This window comes from Cricetulus griseus (assembly GCF_003668045.3).
Source record: "Cricetulus griseus strain 17A/GY chromosome 1 unlocalized genomic scaffold, alternate assembly CriGri-PICRH-1.0 chr1_1, whole genome shotgun sequence".
Taxonomy (NCBI): Eukaryota; Metazoa; Chordata; class Mammalia; order Rodentia; family Cricetidae; genus Cricetulus; species Cricetulus griseus.
The window spans coordinates 145,687,950-145,709,743 of NW_023276807.1; the positions used below are offsets into that span (position 1 = coordinate 145,687,950).

The 21,794-nt window shown below is 45.0% G+C and overlaps 1 protein-coding gene and 1 pseudogene across 1 annotated transcript; both read left to right on the forward strand.

Moving 5' to 3' along the window:
• Positions 1 to 14,090: 14,090 nt before the first annotated feature.
• LOC113832753 lies at positions 14,091 to 16,771 on the forward strand. The gene is given in 3 exon segments (XM_027390707.2): positions 14,091 to 14,170; positions 14,172 to 15,378; positions 15,380 to 16,771. Coding segments are annotated over 3 exon segments (2,679 nt in total).
• Positions 16,772 to 17,987: 1,216 nt separating this feature from the next.
• LOC113832755 lies at positions 17,988 to 19,674 on the forward strand (annotated as a pseudogene).
• Positions 19,675 to 21,794: the final 2,120 nt, after the last annotated feature.

A 21,794-nucleotide genomic window follows, 5' to 3' on the forward strand; every position in this document is an offset into this window, starting at 1 on the left:
TCTATCTGTTGTCAGATTTCAGTCATCTCTGTCTTAGGTTCAACCCCAGTGTCCCTATCTTACCCGTCAAAGAGTCACTGTGTCGCCCTCACAGGCTCATGTCTTAGGTTGAAGGGAACACATGTATGCTTATTCGCTCAGCATGAGGGTAGGTGCCCGTCATTGAGCATGACTGATTCAGATACGCATCACTCACTCAGCAAGGGCGAGACAGACATCTATTTGTCTGTCAGCATGGATAACCATGCTTGAGGGGACTGTCCTGCTTCCACAGCAGCAAAGGCCTGTACCAACATAGCAGCTTGGGATTTTTGCGACTTCCTGATCCTGCATAGGCACCACAAGCAAACAAAAATGGCTAACAGCATCATGGAAAACATAACCCCTACTCCAGCCCATTCCTTAACTAAACTAAAGGCTTGTGCAATCATGGTATTACTTCTCTGCTGTGTGACCCTCATCCTGCAGATACACCATAAGGCTATGAAACTAACTAGGATAAGCATTCCTCCCAGGGCACCCATTCCTGCCCACTCTTTCAGATGATTCATGGCTTGAGTGATCCACGCAGACAGTCCTTCCGCAACCGAGATGTCGACCCTGGTGGAATTCACATGCACTATGGAGAGTCTCAGCTCCTGCATCAGCTTTTCAAAATCCCCAGACCAGTTGCCTAGAAGATACTATGAAGGTTGTTTAGACATGTTTGCTGCTAAGGAATAATTCTGATAGGAAACAGCTGTTATACACAAACCAGGCATTCTCCATTCACATCCCAACTGTGCCAGTTACCATAAAGTATCCAATTGTTCCTGCAATAGATCAATGTGTTGATTCAAAACCGTAATGTCACCTTTCAATTGAGCATTAAGGGTAGATTGGATATCCAATGCAATCTCCATATGCTAAGTGCAGCAATTTCAACTCCTTACTAGTTAAGAGAATGTCATCCATATAGTGAACACATCTCACAGCAGGGTATTTCTCTCTAATAGGAGCAATAGCATGACACACAAAAAGCTGACACATAGTGGGGCTATTGGCCATACCCTGGGGTAAAACCACCCACTCATATAATGGTATGGAGAATAGAAGGTAAAGTAAAAGCAAACCTAACACTATCCTGCACACATCACAAATCAGGTTCTTCATGATTGAGTAGGGCTGACAGCAATGGTAAACCATGCTGCACAGGCCCCATGACTTGCATCTATTTATTTCCTTCAGCTGTTCTAACGTCTCCTGCCCCTCTTCTACAGCCTTGCGGCATCTTTGATCCTCTAGACAGCTGCGAACCATTTTCCAAATAGGCCTCGTCCCTGGCTTCAGCATTCCCTGTGCCCAGACAAAATCTAGATCTTTTCCAAGCTTATCCCAACTATCCACAGTGAGGTTGCCCGAAGACCACGTTGTACAGGGCCCATAATTTGCATCTGCTGATTAATAGCTCTAAGATCGTGAAGCAATCTCCATTTACCAGATTTTTTCTTAATGACAAAAATAGGAGTATTCCATGGAGATACAGAGGCTTTTATATGCCCCAGATCCAGCTGCTCCTGCACTAGAGTCTTAGCAGCTTCCAGTTTTTCAGAGGAAAGTGGCCACTGAGGAACCCATACCGGCTCCTCTGTTTTCCAGGTAATAGGAATACCTCCCTCAGTGGCCCCTAGGAAAAACCCAGACCTAGATTCTTTGGTCTTGGTTGTGGGATAATAGGACTGGCACGACCCTACAGATGTTTCCCGAGGCCTCGGCCTGGGACGTATCCCATTCGTTTCATGATACCTTGAGATGTTTCTGAGTATTCATTTGTGAGTTTAAAACCCATATCCTTTAACAAATCTCTTCCCCATAATGAAATTGGTAAGTCTAACACATAAGGTTGCATGGTCCCTGAATGCCCTTCCTGATCTTTCCAAGGCAATTGTCTAGCACTCATATCAGGAGCCTTAGCATAGCCTAAACCTTGTAAAGTTTGAGAAGAAACCTGTATAGGCCAGCCAGAGGGCCAATCTTTAGTGGCTATGATGCTCTTATCAGCTCCAGAATCTAGTAAGCCTAAGATTTTCTTACCATTCACTATTAACTCAAGGGTTGGACGTTGATCAAGGTCTAAAGCTAGGAAAGTTAAGTTTGATCCAGTGGAGCCAAAGTTTCCCTCTCCTCTCTCTCTGGCTTGTGCTGGAAACTTGTCATGCAAACTTGGCAAAAGCAGTAGCTGTGCTATCCTGTCTCCAGGAGAAATGGCTGTAATCCCTCTAGGAGATTCTACCATGATCTTTACTACACCCATGTAATCAGGATCTATAACTCCAGGATGTACTCGTAAACCTTTCAATGCTGCAGATGATCTTCCTATAAGCAAACCTACTGTGCCAGGCTCAAGGGGTCCCTTAAAATCGGTGTCAACAAGCTGGACCCCCATTCTGGGAGTTAATACGAGTCTGGTGGTGGAGCGTAAGTCCAGCCCCGCGGAGCCTGTAGTGGCTCTCCTCGGTCCCTCGGATGACGAAGAGAGGGCCAGGTTTCGGGACTCTGCTCCTGGTTCTGATCCTCCATGGCCCCATATATTTGTGGGCCCTGGGGTCGTGGGCCCCATCGTCCGTTTTTTGGACGGGCTCCTCCATACCCCTGAACAAGAGGCTGTCCACTGATGTCTTTTACTGATCTACAATCCTTAGCCCAATGATTTCCTTTTCTACATCTAGGACATAAGCCAGGTTGCTTAGGGCGCGGAGCAAAGTTATTGACTTTAGTGTTTCCTCCCTCGGGGCATTGCTTTTTCAAATGCCCTTGCTTGCCGCATTTAAAGCAAGCTCTGAACCTCCACCTTTCTTAGTTAATTGCATCACAGCAGCTGCTAGGCCAGCATTAGTCAGCGGACCCCCTAACTCCCTACAGACTTTCATCCAGACTTCAAGGCCTTTACCCTTATATGGAGTTATTGCAGCTCTGCACTCTTTTGTACACTGTTCATAAATCAGCTGTTTGATCAAAGGCATAGCAGCATCTGGATCCCCAAACACTCTTCCTGCAGCTTCTACCATTCTTGCCACAAAGTCTGAAAAGGGTTCCATAGGACCCTGTAATATCTTTGTAAGATTTCCACTGACCTCACCTTTGTTAGGCAGAGACCTCCAAGCCCTAATGGCTATTTGATTAATCTGATCATACACTTGAGGAGGATATCCTGTTTGTTGCTGTGCAAAACGTCCTTGACCAAGAAGCATGTCCACATCCCAATATTGATCACCAGCTGCACGATTAATCGCACCTTGATCATTGGCAAACTCAATTTGAAAAGCTCTCCAATCCAAATATTGTCCTGGTGATAAGCAAGCTCTTACCAAATTTGTCCAATCACTGGGTGTCATACAGTAGCGACCGAGCGCTTCTACCTGAGCAATTGTAAAAGCTGCCGTCACCCCATAGGTGCGTACCGATTCTGCCAGAGCTTTGACTATTTTAAAGTCAATTGGTTCATGATATCTCTGTTGGTTACCGTCTGTAAAAACTGGATAAGCCAGTGGTTGAGTAACCTGAAGCTCAGTGCGAACCGTACGCCACACTTCCGGACAGAAGGTGGAGCAACCAGGACCTCCTACTTCCTCTTTCGAGCAGTAGGGGGGAGGAGTGGTAGGGCGGTGCCCTTGCTTTACAGTCGCCATTTTAGGACGCTGTTTTTCTGATACTTTTAATGAATGTTTTTCCATGAGCTCAATAATCTCTTCCTCCTCTTCCTCCATGATGTCCTCATCCTCACATATATCCTGCTCTGATTCTGAATCCTCTCCTGGTTCTTTTAACTCCTTTCTCAACCTTCCTAGAGAAGGATAAACTTGCTTCTTATCCCTTTTCTGTTTCTCCTTTGATTTCTCACTGCAAGTCGGATAACACCACCAGAAAATAAAAGCCCACACTGCGATGTCAAAAAGCAGCCAAATCACCACTATAATAGCGGGGTCCATTAACTTACTCTCACTCTGCAAATTAAAGCAGAAGCGAGGTTTTTTACTTTCGGTTCGCTTTTGTCGCGAACAGTGTTGCTCCTTTCCGGAGACTTTATCGCCTCTTTCCCGAGGGCTTTGGTGCTCCTTTACCGGAGACTTTATCGCCTCTTTCCCGAGGGCTTTGGTGCTCCTTTACCGGAGACTTTATTGCCTCTTTCCCGAGGGCTTTGGTGCTCCTTTACCGGAGACTTTATCGCCTCTTTCCCGAGGACCTTGGTGCTCCTTTACCGGAGACCTATCTCCGCATTCACCGCAGACTTTACAGTTCCACTTACCTTGGGAACTTACCCCCGACTGTGAGAAGTTCTGATTCCCCGTACGTACGGGCCACCACTCGCGGCGGTGGCGGCGTCCCCGTACGGGCCACCACTTGCGGCGTCCACCCTTGACCAGCAAGAAAGACGCCACACCGAGGAATCTTCTTCAAACACAGTTTAATCGGGAACCTCTTTGCTTTGTACAATGTATAATGGCGGTGGCAGCGGCGGCGGCCCCGGGCCGAGGGAGACGGGGCTTGATATAGTCTACATCTACCAATCACCTAACCCTACGTGGCGCGCCAGGATAGGTTGTCTCCAAGCAGAATTAAGAGGATACATGACCTTTGCCATATTTGGAGTTGTTTACACAGAGAGCGCTCGCCGTCGGGCTGGCGGAGGGCGGAAACCGGTGCCATCTTTTGGGTGCGGTTTTCTGCAGCTCCCTACACTTATGGTCAACAAAAGCTTTTGTCTAACTGCTCATAATGAATTTGGGTGGTTACTTCCTTGATCACTCTTTTGGAGTTTTCCTTACCTGCTTCTCCAGGTAATTGTGCCTGGTCTAATGCTCAAAACGTCCCAGCCACATCATCAAGTCTGTTTTCCAAAACTCATTAATGGTGCTTTTACTCATTCATAGTTTTAGATTGTCTTCCATTCCAAAGGCTGCCTTGTCAATTTCTGCAAAGTACTCATCCTTTTGAAATACTTCAATGCTTGGGTAAACTATCTGAATGTTTTCTTACTTAGATCACATATACTAATAATCATACCTGCATAAAGACTTTGATTTCCACATAGCAGGCTCTTTTAGCTATAACAGATATAAGGCAGGAAGGTATACATTACAGCTCTGTATCTTACTTAAAATCATAACAATTGGAAGTCTATCCACAGACATTTTTTTTGAATTTGCCTTCAACTTGTTGCCTTCAACAACGAAAGCATTCTAACAGCTTTTGTCACTTGTTATGTTCTTGATAATTTTAATTGTATTTTATTTTATTCACATCAGCCCAATTTTTGTGTAAAATAACACTATAATAGGTTGATTATAAATCAGTAACTAGAAGGAAAATCTAAGAAAATTTCAGCCCATAAAATGTTTACACTATACCATGCTGGTGAACCTACAGCAACAGCTGGCCTGGACAAGTGGGAGCACATGGCCCCCATAGTGCTATCTGTGAGGCCAGCACAGGACTGATCCAGACCCCTGAACATGGATGTCAATGAGGAAGACTCTGCACTCTATGGGGCCCCTGACAGAGCATCAGTATTTTTCCCTGCTGTAAGAAGGGATTTTGAGAGCCCATCCCATGTGAAGGGATGCTCTCTCAGCCTGGACACAGGGGAATGGCCTTGGCCCAGCCCAGGATGATGTGGTCGACTTTGGGGAGCCCCCATCGAGGGCCCTACCCTGCCAGGGGAGTGGAGGGTGGATGCAGTGGGGGACAGGTGAGGTGTTGGGGGTTTGGGGGTAGGGGAGGAAGAAGGAGAAGGGATTGACATGTGAAGCAAGCTTGTTCCTAATTTGAATTAATTTTAAAAAATGTCTCCACTACATACTATAGAATAAAGAAAGCATCTTCAAAAAATAGTGCTGGCATAATAGGATGATGACATGTAGAAGACTACAGATAGATCCATGTCTATCACCATGCACAAAACTGAAGTCCAAATGGATGAGACCTCAACATAAATGTAGCCATACTGAACCTCTTAGAACAGAATGTGAGAAGTACCCTTGAATGAATTGGTACAGGAGACAGCTTCCTGAACACTACAACTGAAGCACAAACACTGAGATCCACAATTTATCAATGGGACCTCCCGAAACTGAGAAACTTCTGTAAGACAAAGGACACAATCAGCAAGACAAAACAGCAAACCAAAGAATGGGAAAAGATTTCACCAACCCCATATCTGAGCGAGGTCTGATCTCCAAAATTTACAATGAATTCAAGAGTATATATATATATATATATATATATATATATATATATATATATTCTATTCACAAAGGGACAAGATCTCCTGAGAAAATTGGGAGTAAGGGGAGGAGGGGAGAGGGAGCTAGGAGAATGAGAATGGGAGAAGAGGAGGAGTGAGGAGGACATGAGGGAGCAGGAAGGTTGAGTCAGGGTAAGAATAGATGAGAGCAAGATAAGAGATGCCATAATAGAGGGAGACAAAGTTGTCAATACCAGGCTGGTGAAACCCACAGAAACAGCTGACCTGAACAAGGGGGATCTCTTGTCTGATCCCTGGGAATCTAGACTGATCACTGGGAAACCAGAATGGAACTGATCCAGCCCTCATGAATGTGGGTGTAGTGTGGAGGCCTCAGAAATCTATGGGGATTTTTGTAGTAGATAAATACTTATCCCTAGCATAGGAATGGAGTTAGGGAGCCCATTTCACATAGAGGGATACTCCCTCAGCCTAGACACATGAGGGAGGGCCTAGGCCCTATCCCAAAGAATATGACAGACTCTGAAGACCCCCTATAAAAGGCCTCAATCTCTCTGGAGAACAGAAAGTGTATGGGATAAGTCAAGTGTTAATGGGGGGCAGGGGAGGGAGGAAGAGGGAACTGGGATTGACAGGTAAAACCATCTTGTTTCTAATTTAAATTTAAAAATGGAGAAAAAAAGAGAAATCAGGCACTAGGGAAATGTCTGGGGATCTACAAAGATGTCATCAACTAACTATCTAAGCAAGAGAGGAGAGGCTACCTTAAATGACCTCCCCAATAATGAGATGACTGACTTATATGCCTTCCTATAGCCTTCTTCCAGCAGCTGGTGGCTGTAGAAGCAGACATCCTCAGCTAAACACTGAACTGTACTGGAATCCAGTTACAGATAAGGAGGATTGATGAGCAAAGTGGTCCAGATGAGGCTGGTGAAACACACAGAAACACATGACCTGAACAAGAGGGAGCTCTTGGTCCCCATACTGATAGCTGGGAAACCAGCATGGGGCTGATACACACCCCATGGATATGGTTGACAGTGAGAAGACTTTGGAATTCCATGGGACCTCTTGTAATATATCAGTATTTATCCCTAGCATAGTTATGGACTTTGGGAGCCTATTCCACAAAGAGGGATACTCCCTGAGCGAAGACACATGGGCGTGGGCATAGCCCTTTTCCAAAGGATATCACAGACTCTGAAGACCCCTTATGGATGCTCTCACCCTCCATGGGGAGCAGAAATATTATGGGAGAGATAGGGTTTTATTTGGGGGAATAGCAGCAGAGGAGGGGAGGAAGAGGGAACTGAGATTGACATGTAAAACAATCTTGTTTCTAATTCAAATAAAAAATGGAAAAAAATGTCTCTACAAGTTGATTTAGTAAAGAAATTGCACTCTCTAAGTTGGCCTTTGCCACAAATGTATTCATCATTCTCTTTTTTAAGTTTTAAAATGTTTTGAGACTTTACTATCATTATGTTATTTCCCCTTTACCTTTCGTTCCTCCAAAACTACCATATACCCATCCCTCTTCTGTGGGGGACCAAAGTATTTCTGCTATGGAATATTTTGAGATCCAGCTTTTGGCCTCACTAAACATGCAGCACAGGAAAGATCTGGCCCACTATTGTATTGTTAATGCCAGTAGGGATACTATTGTCTACCATGGCCTCAGGGTAATATGCCTCCTAATTTGCATCTCTATGCTCCTAAGCATCTGAATAAGCCCTCACCTTGGTGGAGGTGCTAGAGGTGTGTGAATAACTTGTGAGGGTGGAAGGTTAGGAGTTAGGGGAGAGCAGTCAGAGCAGAGAGGGAAAAAAAGAGAGAAATGATTCCCTCATAGTGTTGGCAGGATGGTTAAGAAACACCAGAAAGATGACTAATAAAGAAATGACTCTAGTTCTGCAACATGGAACAGAGAGCTCTTTAAAGATGACAAGATGCCTGTGTTCTAACTTTATCGATGTTGGGTTGCTGGGAATTTCCAGGTCCACACACCCCCACTCAGCTAGAACCTCATGGTTGTCGTGGGTTAATGCTGAGACATGCCGGGTCATGACAAAATGGCTCCCAAACGAGGGGCCTGAGAATGGGGGAAGAAGCCATGGACACCTCGAAGAAACGGACAAGGCAGAGGCTTGGACAATTTGAAGAGATAGTCTTTGTGAACAAACCAGTTGGAGAAGAAGCATGCACAGAAAAAGTTAGAAAGAAGTAACCAAATGTGGCAAGGGAACAGTGTTAAGTCAGGAATAAAACTGTATATAATTGTAGAAATAGGAAACAGATATATTTAACATAAAATAGGAAGACGTCAGCCAGCAGCTGATGAAAAAAGATAAACTGGGTTATTTAACCCTTAAAGCAGAAATGTCCACAAAATATATATAAGATGAAGATGTCAGTCAGCAGCTGACAAGGAAGGTAAGGTGGGTTGTTTAACCCTTAAAGTAATGGAAGATGGGCAAATAAGAAAATGCCAGTCAACAGCTGATTAAAATAGGTAAAGCAGGTTATTTAACCCTTAAAGTTAGAGAAAATGCACACAGTAGATGTGAGACTGAAATGCACAGAGCCTTCTAGAGGTTGCTTTGGACATATTCATGAGGAGAACCAGGTCAGACAGAGTCCCAACAAAAGAGAAAATAGGGGATCAGGCTTATGACCAAAATACAGCTGCAGATTTTTCAGCGTCCCAGAGGGCAAAGTTGAGCTAAGTCCAAGGTCAGCCATGGCAGTGGCTGCGGTCTGCCAGCCCTCAGCCAGCACCTTGGTGCCACTTCATGCAGGCATTTGTGGCAGGCTAGACAAAATGGCTGACAGGACAGCAGATAGCCTGCCTCCTCGGGGTAACTTATAGCCTTGGGAGATGCCTCCATGGCTGATGGCTAATCAATGTATATAAATACTAGACAGAAACTGTTTTTGAGACTTATAGAGAAGAAAGGGCAACATGTTTAAGCTTAGAATTGTTCAAATTTTGGATGCTCATATTTCAATGATTGACTATAACTACTATGATAGAAATTTCAATTAGTGATTTTTCTTTTCAACAAACTGATCATAACCTAGGCAAAAGGAGAAATTCGAGACATAAGCAAGTTATGAATGAACTATGTGGCCACACCTGGATTCGTGATGTGATTGTGAATTTATGAATGCGGATGAATGGAAATGCCTAAATTGCCTTGGATATGATTAGAGATATTTACATTGACCAGGATATTGTTTAAAAATATCAAAATCACTTTAACATAGTCAAAAAGAGCATCCAGTAAGTCAGTCAATGTCTTCACAGGAAAAATTATGATTTCAGCCCTTGGAGATAGTCAATTAAAAAGTTAGCAAAAGCCTATAGCATTAGCTTAGAGATATGAGGAATCTGGCAGATACGAGGATACAGGTCTTACTAAACTTTTATGGTTAAAAAAGGAAATCTAGAAAATAAAAGTTGATACATGATTTTAAAAGGGGTTTATGAAAACCCTCAGGAGAGAGCCATCCTGTTAGAATCACAGCTTGAATGTGTCTATGCATATGCAAATTAAGCCAGGTCAGCTAAGATGCAAATGAGGTCTTATCAGCTTGTCAGCTTCGAAGGTTAGATTAGAGAAGGCTACTCAGAAACTTTAAATAAATCTAAAAAATTGTTAAAGACAAATGTTATATTCTAAAGAAATTAAGGCTTAATAAATAGCAATTGGGAAAGATAGTTTAAAATCTTTAAATGAGTTTTTAAGAAGTTTTTATAAAATATTCATTGGTTAAATACCTTTTTTGGAACGTCTAATGATGATTTAAATCCTTTAAGTAAGATTTTATAAGGAGATAATGATCCAGATGTACCCAGACAGTTAAGTTAAGAAGGCAGTCAAGTTCTATAATTAGAGGAGGCGATTCAGCATCATCAGATATATTGACTATACAAAATCATGGGAAGCTAATGTACTCCCCACAAAGCATAGTCCAACTTCTGTTCTATGGCAAAAGGAACCATTACTATGGTTGTGCCTATCTATCTCACCAGCCTAAATTGTAAACCCTTATTTTAAAGCTTTAGCCTACATGGTGCAGAAATCCATATAGATTCTAGACTAGAGTATTTTAGGAGAGAACCAATTATGATACATGTTCCCTACGCTAAGCAACAATTTAATTGTTTGTTTCAGAACAATGAGTCATGGGTGATTGCCTTTGCTCAGTTTTCAGGAAGAATTGATAATCAGTTTCTAGGTCATGGACTGTTACAATTTGCACTAATACATCCTTTTGTATTTCCAAAATTGTAAAAAGAAGTCCTGTTATGTATGTTATGTTATGTTAGTTTTTACTAATGGTTCTATTGGGAGAGTCACTTATATAGGTTATTAATAGAAAGGAATAGAGAGAGCAGACAGCTCTGGCTTCAGCACAAATAATCAAACTACAAGCTGTTGCAGTGGTCTTTCAGATCCTGGTAAATAATTCATTTAATTTGTACACTGACAGTCACTATGTCTTTAAGGCTCTTGAGGTAATAGAGACAATTCCATACATAGGATCCAATATTAGATTGAAATATTATTTGAGCAAATTCAAAATGTTATTCACCTAAGAGAATTACCATGTTTATGGGTCACACTAGGAACCTCTTAAATAGGCCTTTCCCTGATTACTAGCCAAATGGTATGAATTGACTGATTAACAAAATCAGTTGATTTGCCATAAATAGAAAAAGCTCAACAGGCTTGTAACTTTCTTCATCATAATAGCAAAAGTCTAAGTAAGAAATTTGGCTTAAGCAGAGAGACTGCTGGTCAAATCATCAAACAATGTGGTGAAATATGTCCACAATATGGCTATGGCTAATTTAAGGGTGAATCCTCAAGGCCTGCTCCCTAGCCATTTATGATGAATGAATATGACTCACATCACAGAGTTTGGCAAGTTAAAAATGTGCACGTGGAAATTGACACATATTTAGGTTTCTTAATGGCCACTCCACAAACAGGAAAAGCCACCAGACATCTTATAAGTCACTATTTAAGATGTTTTGCTTACATGGGAGTGCCAAAAGTTATAGAAACAGATAATGGATCTGGATATACTAGCAAAGCTTTCCAGCTTATTTTGTGCTTAATGGAAAATTGATCAAAAAACAAGTATTCCTTATATATCCCCAAGGAGAAGGAATAAGAGAGTGGGCCCATAGTGCCCTAAAAACACAGCTTCTCAGACAAAAAGGGGAGCTGTGCCGCCAGTCTCCACATGGTGCATTAAATCTTGCACTATTTATCTTAAACTTTTTAAATATGGATGCCAATGAGCAATCTGATGCAGACAGATTCTGGCATGAAGGAACTCGAGCAAATTTTGCTCAGGTCTAATGGAGAGATGAATAGAGGGGGCCAGACCCCATAATTATTTGGGGGTCAAGGGCATGTCTGTGTTTTCTCATGGGAGGAGAACGAGGTGTGCTGACTTCTGGAGTAGTTGATGAGATGCATGGAGCAGAGAGAAAAACGGGACCTGGGTCCACAGGAGACCAACTGAAAGAGCTGGAGTGAAACACTGGACCTGTATTTCCTGAACCTTGAGGACATCTGACCTACAGCCAGAGGAAGAAGGGAGACACACTCAGTTCCAGTTTCAAGACACTTTCCAGAATTACAGCTTTCCTACAGATGAACTACATTCACCTCTCTGAATCCGTGAGTGCTCATCCAGGAGCAGACTAAGAACTTGATAAAAACAGCTTGCTTTCTTGCCACAAACAGATACACAAAACTGTTTTGCCAGTTTTCCCATTGGGAAAAAAGGACCCATTTATGACAGTCAGATACTGGCATAAACCAGAGTGGCAAAAGCTCCTTCACAATGCTTAAACAAGACATGGACAAAAGACTTTTTAGTTAACTTTCAAAGACTGATATTACAAACCTGATGTTAGAACTTCAGACTTTGAGAAAGAAACAGAAAGGTTAAAGGGGCATTGAGTCCCAGGCAGGAAATAAAGAAAAAAGATTTAGAATTGTGAGATTGTTCACACTCCACAGATTGTGAGAATATCTTATTGTCTTTTGATTGTACTGTAACTCACCCTAATGTATGTTCATGATGGAATTGTTAATGTATGTAATCTTGCTATATATGTTATGCAATTGTTATTAGATATTAGAAGTCAGAGTTCATTCTAACAGGAATATAATATGTAATTTACAAGCCTTAAGATAAAAGTATGTTTTAGGGAGCAAACTTTAATAAGGTCCATATCAGAGGCACTAGAGACATTACCACAGAGATTTTAAAGGCCATTTTAAACCTTTACATGTCTTCATCCACAGGAGGTTTGCATCCACGAGAGCTGAGATGCTATTCTCCTGGAGGTTTCTTGCTGATTCAGAATGCTTGGAGCGGGACTATGGCCCATCCCCCACTAACCTTATTTGTTGTACAGATCCTGGTTCCAGCCAAAGACGGGTATGGTTTTCCTTGCCTTCAGGGAATCGTAAGATAGAACATGAAGAGTAAAAATTATTATCTGTCTATAAGAACATGGGCTTGTCACCTTGGGGGCTCCCTCCCCTGCAGGTGGCCGCTCCTAGAACTCTCAAAAAAAAAAAAAAAAAACGCTCCTGGAATAACCACAGGATGTCTCAACGACCTCTGTGAAAAGTTCAAACGTCCCAGGTGTGTCCACATAGTTTAACTGATGAGTAAATGTGTAACTTTGGGCTTCCCCTATTTCCTCCCTGGTCCTCCCCTCCTCCTTTGTGGTTTTTGCCTTTATGAGTGAATGTGTAACTTTGGGCTTCCTCTATTTCCTCCCTAGTCCCCCTCCCCTCCTTTATGGTTTTTGCCTTTATAAGCTTGTCACAAGTTTGGGTCGGGGTCGAACTCCTCTGAGCCTCGACCCCAGCATGCTGGCTTGAGATCTCATTCAATTCCTTTTTCAAAAAACTTCCTCATGTGATTGCAGCAAGTCCGGTCTCGGTGCCTCACTGGGTGCGCACTATTCCCGAGATTTGAGCGAGGGTCTCCCTTCAGGGGTCTTTCATTTGGGGGCTCGTCTGAGATTTGCGAGACCACCCAGGGGTCCTAGACCCACTTGGAGGGAAGAATTTTTGTTCTGTTGTGACTCTTTGTTTGTGGCCTGTTCAAAAATCTGGTGCGATCGCAGTTACGTTTTTGCAAACGCTCTTTAGAGGCCGCTCTCCACGGGGAGGAGCGGAGTGGACAGGGATAGACGTGTCCAGGTGTCCACCATTTGTTTGCCCTGGGAGACGTCCTGGGAGGACAGGAGGAGGACCAGGGATGTCCCGCTCATGCTCTGTATTTCTCGCCAGCAAGAAATCACACACGGGACACTCGGATCCTTCTGCAGGAAAGCTTTAATGCGTCTTGAGAGGAGAGCATAAGCTTACCAGAGCGGAGACACTGAACCAAGAAAACCCATCCCTAATAAAGGCTGGCAACCGCCGCCTCGGACGTGTCACCCCATGATTGGCTGCAGCTCATCCGGCCATATGACGCCACGGAATAGGCAGAGATCAAGGAATGGAAAATTACCCAGCGCCTGCGCAATAATCTTGTTTACATTCGGTGCCTGCCGGATGCAGGCGCCATCTTGTAATGGAGAATGCAGGGACGGCTCCCTACACAGGGACGCCTGGTGGACCTCCATGGAGAAGGTTGGGAGATGAGTTTTCTCCTTGACAATCTGTGTCATAGGGCCATTTCCCGGCCACCTGATTCCTTTCAGAATTACTGGTTGACTCGAGGTCGACAGCTCGCTTTGCTTTCTTGTCTTTCTGTCGTGGTGATTGTTTTTATCATGTATGTAATAGAGGTAGACATGGGACAGACTGTGACGACCCCACTAACACTGACCCTGGACCATTGAACGGACGTTAAGACTCGGGCTCATAATCTTTCTGGTCAGAAAAGGACCTTGGTGGACTTTTTGTTCTTCTGAATGGCCAAGTTTCGGTGTAGGATGGCCTTTGGGGGGAACTTTTAATCTATCTGTTATTTCCGCTGTCAAGCGAATTATTTTTCAGGCCACAGGGGGACACCCTGATCAGGTTCCATACATTATCGTGTGGCAGGACCTAGTCCAAAACCCGCCACCCTGGATGAAGCCTTGGACATCGGGAATAGGGACTGCCACAGTTGCCGTGGCGGCACAGAAAGTGCCTCCTTCAGATTCGCCGGCACCTGCTCCAACAGCTACTCCGAGGATCTATCCTGAAATTGATGATGTCTCCCTCCTTGACCACCCTCCTCCCCCATATCCTCAACCCGTTTCTCATGCAGCCCCACAGGTCCCAACGGACTCCCAGCCGGCCTCCAAAATAGGGCCCGTGGCCGGGACTCCAAGCCGCCGGGGCCGCAGCCCAGAGGGTTCTGGCTCGGGACCTGATTCCACCGTTGCGCTACCATTACGAGCTTATGGACCCGCCCCAGCTCCAGGGGAATTAGTGCCCCTGCAGTATTGGCTGTTTTCGTCAGCGGATATGTACAACTGGAAAACTAACCATCCCTCCTTTTCAGAGAACCCCTCAGGCTTGACGGGACTCCTCGAGTCCCTGATGTATTCTCATCAGCCCACTTGGGACGACTGTCAACAGCTCTTGCAGGTCCTCTTTATGACTGAAGAAAGAGAGAGGATGCTTCTAGAGGCCAGAAAGTATGTTCCAGGACCAGATGGGACCCCCACCAATCTCCCTAATCTCATAGATGCCGCTTTTCCCTTGGTCTGCCCTGACTGGGATTACAACTCTGCAGAAGGTAGGGGGCGTCTCACGGTCTACCGCCGGGCTCTAGTGGCAGGTCTCAAGGGGGCCTCACAGCGACCCACCAATTTGGCAAAGGTAAGAGAAATCTTACAGGGTCCAGTAGAGCCACCCTCTGTCTTCTTAGAACGACTGATGGAGGCATATAGGAGATATACTCCATTTGATCCTTCCTCGGAGGGACAGCTGGTGGCTGTAGCCATGGCTTTTATAGGACAGTCGACCTCAGATATCAAGAAAAAGTTGCAAAGATTAGAGGGGCTCCAGGATTATACATTGCAGGATTTAGTAAAAGAGGCAGAGAAAGTGTATCACAAGAGAGAGAGAGAGGAAGAAAAACAAGAAAGAAAAAGAAAAGGAGGCAGAAGAGAGGGAGAATCGGTGGAATCGCTGCCAGGAGAGGAATTTAACTAAGATTTTGGCAGCAGTAGTAGGCAGAGAATGGTCAGAAAGAGGACAGTCAGGTTACCTGGGCAACAGGGCAAGAAGACCCCTGGGAGGACAGAGACTGCAACTTGAAAAAGACCAATGTGCATACTGTAAAGAAAAAGGACACTGGGCCAGGGAGTGCCCCCGAAAGAAACAAAAGGGCTCCAAGATGTTGGCCCTCGAGGAAGATTAGGGGAGTCGGGGCTTGGTCCCCCTCCCCGAGCCTAGGGTAACTCTCTCTGTGGGGGGGAACCCCATTAATTTCTTAGTAGATACGGGGGCGGAACACTCAGTTTTGACTAAACCGTTAGGGCCGTTAGGATCGAAACAAACCCTGGTCATGGGGGCGACTGGGAGCAAACTTTACCCTTGGACAACTGAAAGAAGTTTAGAAATTGGAAAAAGCCAAGTAACTCACTCTTTCCTTGTGATTCCTGAGTGCCCTGCGCCCCTTCTGGGAAGGGACTTGTTGACCAAATTAAAGGCTCAGGTCCAGTTCACCCCGAAGGGACCAGAAGTCACCTGGGGGGAAGCCCCTACAACATGCCTAGTTCTAAGTCTAGAAGAAGAATATCGCCTCCATGAACCCAAAACTGGGGTTTTGCCCCCTAAAGAATGGCTGACAGCTTTTCCACAGGTTTGGGCAGAGCGGACTGGAATGGGGCTGGCTAAGCAAATACCACCAGTTATAGTGGAGCTAAAAGCAGCTGCCACCCCTATATCAGTCAGACAGTACCCCATGACTCAAGGGGCTAAAGAAGGCATTCGACCACATATCCAGAGACTGTTAAAACAAGGTATACTGATTCCCTGCCGGTCCCCTTGGAATACCCCCGTCCTGCCGGTACATAAGCCTAGAACCAATGATTATCGACCTGTCCAGGACTTGAGAGAAGTCAATAAACGAGTACAGGACATTCACCCAACCGTGCCCAACCCTTACAACTTGCTGAGTTCCTTACTGCCTGAACGATCCTGGTACACCATTCTGGATTTGAAAGATGCCTTTTTCTGTCTCAGGTTACATCCGAATAGCCAACCCCTATTCGCTTTTGAATGGCGAGATCCCGAAGGAGGACATACGGGTCAACTGACCTGGACTAGGTTGCCACAGGGGTTCAAAAATTCACCGACTCTTTTCGATGAAGCACTCCACCATGACCTTGCACCCTTCAGGGCACAGAACCCCCAGATTTCTCTCTTGCAGTACGTAGACGATTTACTGCTCACAGCCTTGACCCAGGAACTGTGCCTCGATGGGACCAGAAAGCTCCTAAAGGAATTGGGTGAGTTTGGGGAACCAAATGGCTGATCTAAAAGCAAAGCAAGCTGCCCAGGGAGTGGTAGTGCTGGCAGAAGAAACTGGAACCCCTCCAGAACCCCCACAAGCCAGCGTCATCCATCCCAGCTTCATCTATCCCTATAAAGATTATGATTTAATCAAAGATATGACCCGTGCAGGAAAAGCTCGGATGTCCAGTTTCGGTGGACTGGCAAAAACCAAAGATGGAAGAATCATTCTACCCTCTAAAGAAGGACAAGACTATGTGAGACGAATACACCAGCTGACTCATCTTGGAAATGAAAAACTTAAGCAATTAATCAAAGGTTCTAAATATTATGTTCTAGGATTAGATACAATAATAAAAGAGGTAACAGAGTCATGTCAAGCCTGCACCTTGACCAATGCTGCCCGACCGTTCAAAGAACCCGGAAAAAGAATGAGGGGAGATCGGCCGGGAATTTATTGGGAGGTAGACTTCACTGAAATTAAGCCAGGAAAATATGGTAATAAGGACCTTCTAGTTTTTATAGACACTTTTTCAGGATGGGTGGAAGCCTTTCCCACGAAGTCTGAAACTGCTCAAATGGTAACCAAGAAGATACTGGAAGAAATCCTGCCCAGCTTTGGGATCCCCAAGGTAATTGGTTCAGACAACGGACCAGCTTTTGTTGCCCAGGTAAGTCAGGAGTTGGCCACCCAACTGGGGACTAATTGGAAATTACATTGCACTTACAGACCCCAGAGCTCAGGACAGGTAGAAGGAATGAATAGAACCCTAAAAGAGACCCTTACTAAATTGGCTATTGAGACCGGCAGCAAAGACTGGGTGAACCTCCTCCCCTTTGCGCTCCTTAGGGTCCGAAACACACCTAGACGTTTCGGCCTTACCCCTTACGAAATCCTACATGGGGGACCACCCCCCTTGACTGAGTCAGGTGGGATATTGGACCCTTGGACTTACTCTCCCTCCTCCTCTGCTCTGTTTACCCACTTAAAGGCCTTAGAAGTTGTCAAAACACAGATCTGGGATCAGATCAAAGAAGCCTACACTCCAGGGACCACCGAGGTGCCCCACGATTCCAGGTGGGAGACTCAGTCTTGGTCAGACGACATTGAGCTGGCACACTTGAGCCTCGGTGGAAAGGACCCTACCTAGTGCTGCTGACCACGCCCATGGCAGTAAAGGTAGACGGGATTGCTGCCTGGATCCACGCTTCCCACATAAAAAGGGCACCCAGTCAAAATGAAAACAACCGCGAAAATAATTGGACAGTGGCTGCCAGTGATAATCCTCTTAGGTTGCACCTTCTACGTCTGCCCCGGGCAGGGACATAACAGAGAAATGAAGAGACAATGTGGGGGGGGGGCATCAGGTTATTTCTGTGGTAAATGGGGATGTGAGACCACAGGAGAAGCCTACTGGAATCCCTCCTCCTCCTGGGATCTGATTATAGTAAAAAAAGGGTCGTAAGCCGGAAGAGCCAGAAAAAGGAGAGACACATCTAGGTACCCGGCTTATAAGACTGGGTGTGCTCCTGGAGCCTCGGGTGGCCCTCAGGGGCCATGCAAAGGCAGCTATAGTAACCCTCTGAATATTAGTTTCACAGCATGGGGAAAACAAGATCGCCAACGGGTAAAAGGCAACCGCTGGGGGTGGAGAGTCTACACTGAAACGGGAGACCCTGGGTTCGTTTTCACTATCAGGATAAAGATAGAAAGTCCGCCTGCAAGACACGTAGCACCTAATCCAGTGCTTGGTAACTCCCCACCCAGGCCTGAGAGACTTCCTAGTCTCACCCCATCACCAAAGGCCCGCCCCTTCCAGCCCTAATCCAATTACGTCCCTCCTCCCCCCATGAGAACTGAGGATCGCCTGTTAAATCTGCTCGCTAGTGCATTCGTCATTTTAAACCGCACAAACCCCACTGCTACCCAATCTTGCTGGCTGTGCTTTGCTTCTAATCCCCCTTATTATGAAGGAATAGCTCAAATGTGGAGCTATAACGTTACTTCTGACCATTCACATTGCCCCTGGGGGAGCCAACGGAAGCTGACCCTTTCAATGGTATCAGGCACTGGACTATGCATAGGCAAAGTGCCTACCAGACACCAGCCCCTCTGTAATGTAACTATTGACACCCTGACAGATGGCCAGAATCAATATCTAGTACACCCCCCCCCCCGATACTTGGTGGGCCTGTGGCACCGGCCTGACCCCCTGCTTGCATACTTCACTTTTTAACAGTACTAGGGACTTTTGTATTTTGGTCCAGCTGGTGCCTAGGGTCATTTATCATGATGATAGTTCATTTATAGATAAATTTGATCACCATACTCGTTACAAGAGGGAACCTGTCACCCTGACCTTAGCTGTCTTGTTAGGACTAGGAGTAGCAGCAGGGGTTGGAACTGGGGTAGCTGCCCTTGTCCAACAACTGTCCTACTATAATGAACTTAGAGTGGCTATGGATGCAGACCTGGGAGCGTTGGAGCAGTCCATCACTAAACTAGAAGAGTCGTTAACTTCACTGTCAGAGGTAGTGCTGCAAAACAGAAGGGGATTAGACCTGCTTTTTCTTAAAGAAGGGGGGCTCTGTGCTGCCTTAAAGGAAGAATGTTGCTTTTATGTAGATCATTCGGGTGTCATCAGGGACTCCATGGCAAAGCTTAGAGAAAGGCTAAAAAACAGGAAAAAATAAAGAGAAGCATACCAAGGATGGTATAAAAATTGGTTTAATCGGTCACCTTGGTACTCTACTCTGGTCTCCGCCTTGGCCGGGCCTTTAATCATTTTGATGCTGATCCTAGCCTTTGGGCCGTGTATTCTCAATAGGCTGGTGACTTTTATAAAGGAAAGAATAAGTACTGTCCAGGTAATGGTCTTAAGACAGCAGTACCAGATACTACAAGAAACTGAGGGATCGCTCTAAGATTAGAGCTATTTACAAGAAGTGGGGAATGAAGAGTAAAAATTACTACCTGTCTATAAGAACATGGGCTTGTCACCTTGGGGGGCTCCCTCCCCTGCAGGTGGCCGCTCCTAGAACTCTCAAAAAAGAAAAAAAACCGCTCCTGGAATAACCACAGGATGTCTCAATGACCTCTGTGAAAAGTTCAAATGCCCCAGGTGTGTCCACATAGTTTAACTGATGAGTAAATGTGTAACTTTGGGCTTCCCCTATTTCCTCCCTGGTCCTCCCCTCCTCCTTTGTGGTTTTTGCCTTTATGAGTAAATATGTAACTTTGGGCTTCCTCTATTTCCTCCCTAGTCCCCCTCCCCTCCTTTATGGTTTTTGCCTTTATAAGCTTGTCACAAGTTTGGGTCGGGGTCGAACTCCTCTGAGCCTCGACCCCAGCATGCTGGCTTGAATCTCATTCAATTCCTTTTTCAATAAACCTCCTCGTGTGATTGCAGCAAGTCCGGTCTCGGTGCCTCACTGGGTGCGCGCTATTCCCGAGATTTGAGCGAGGGTCTCCCTTTGGGGGTCTTTCAAACACACATGATGGAATGCATGATTCCATGACGGGCACCCCTGGTAGGTTGAAGGGAGACTCCTAAAACAGCCACAGTCATCTGTCCTGATGCAGAAGCACAGGTTTCTTTTTATTAATTTAAGAGAGAGGAATTGTGGGGGACCAAAGTATTTCCACTATGGAATATTTTGAGATCCAGCCTTTGGCCTCACTAAACTTGCAGCACCAGAAAGCTCTGGTCCACTATTGTATTGTTAATGCCAGTAGGGATACTATTGTTTACCATGGCCTCAGGGTAATATGCCTCCTAATTTGCATCTCTCTGCTCCTAAGCATCTGAATAGGCCCTCACCTGGGTGGAGGTGCTAGAGGTGTATGAATAACTTGTGAGGATGGAAGGTTAGGTTAGGGGAGAGCAGCCAGAGCAGAGAGGGAAAAAAGAGAGAAATGATTCCCTTGTAGTATTGGCAGGATGGTTAACAGACACCAGAAAGATGGCTAATAAAGAAATAACTCTAGTCCTACAACATGGAACTGAGAACTCTTTAAAGATGACAAGATGCCTGTGTTTGATCTTTATCGCCGTTGGGTTGCTGGGAGTTTCCACACACCCCCACTCAGCTAGAACCTCATGGTTGTCGTGGGTTAATGCTGAGACATACTGTGTCACAACACTCTTCTCCTTTAAAGTCATGGCCTTTTTTCCTTTTATTAAATGTAGATTTTCTTGCCCCCCACCTCCACCCTCTGTTTGAGGTGAGTGTAGAGTCAGCTGTGGCACAACTTCCACTATCTCCCCCTTGGAACTTCCTGGGCCTACTCTGCTTGTAGTGGACTAACCCTGGCAGGGCACACCATCCGTAGTCTTGCCCTCCTCTATTATTTCTGCCCTCTACCCTCAACTTGAGTCTTGGCCTTTCACACCTTCCTCTTGAGTGAAGAAACACCAGGAAAGGCTGGATCATCCAGAATTGCTAACACTGAAGTCTTGCCCCACCTATGGTACTGGGAGAAAAGAGGAGATGGAGATGCCCCAACTTTACCCACTCAAAGAAGAGATGTGAAGATGGCAGTATAAGAACACACTCAAAAACAGAAAAAGAAATATGGTGCCACCAGAATATAGGTTCTCTACACCAGCAAGAACAGAACATCCCAATGCAGATGAAGCAGAAGAGAAGGACCTTAGAATCAACTTTAAGAAGATGTAAGGTACCCCCAAAGAGGAAACAAGACAATCCCTTAAAGAAATAGAAGAAAAAAAGAACAAAAAATACAAGACATGGAGGAAAAGACAAACCAAAAAATTCAATAAATAAACAAATCCCTTAATGAGTGTAAAGAAAGCCGAGAAAAAACAACCAAGCAATTGGAGGAAACAATTCAAAAAATTCAAGGTTTGAAAGCTGGAATAGAAACAATAAAGAAAACACAGAAGTCAGGGATGCTGGAAATGGAAAAGCTGGGCAAATGATCAGGCACTACAGATGTTAGTATAATCAATAGAATACAAGAGATGGAAGAGAGAATCTCAGGTGTTGAATAGTCACTAGGGGAAATAGAGTCACCGACTAAA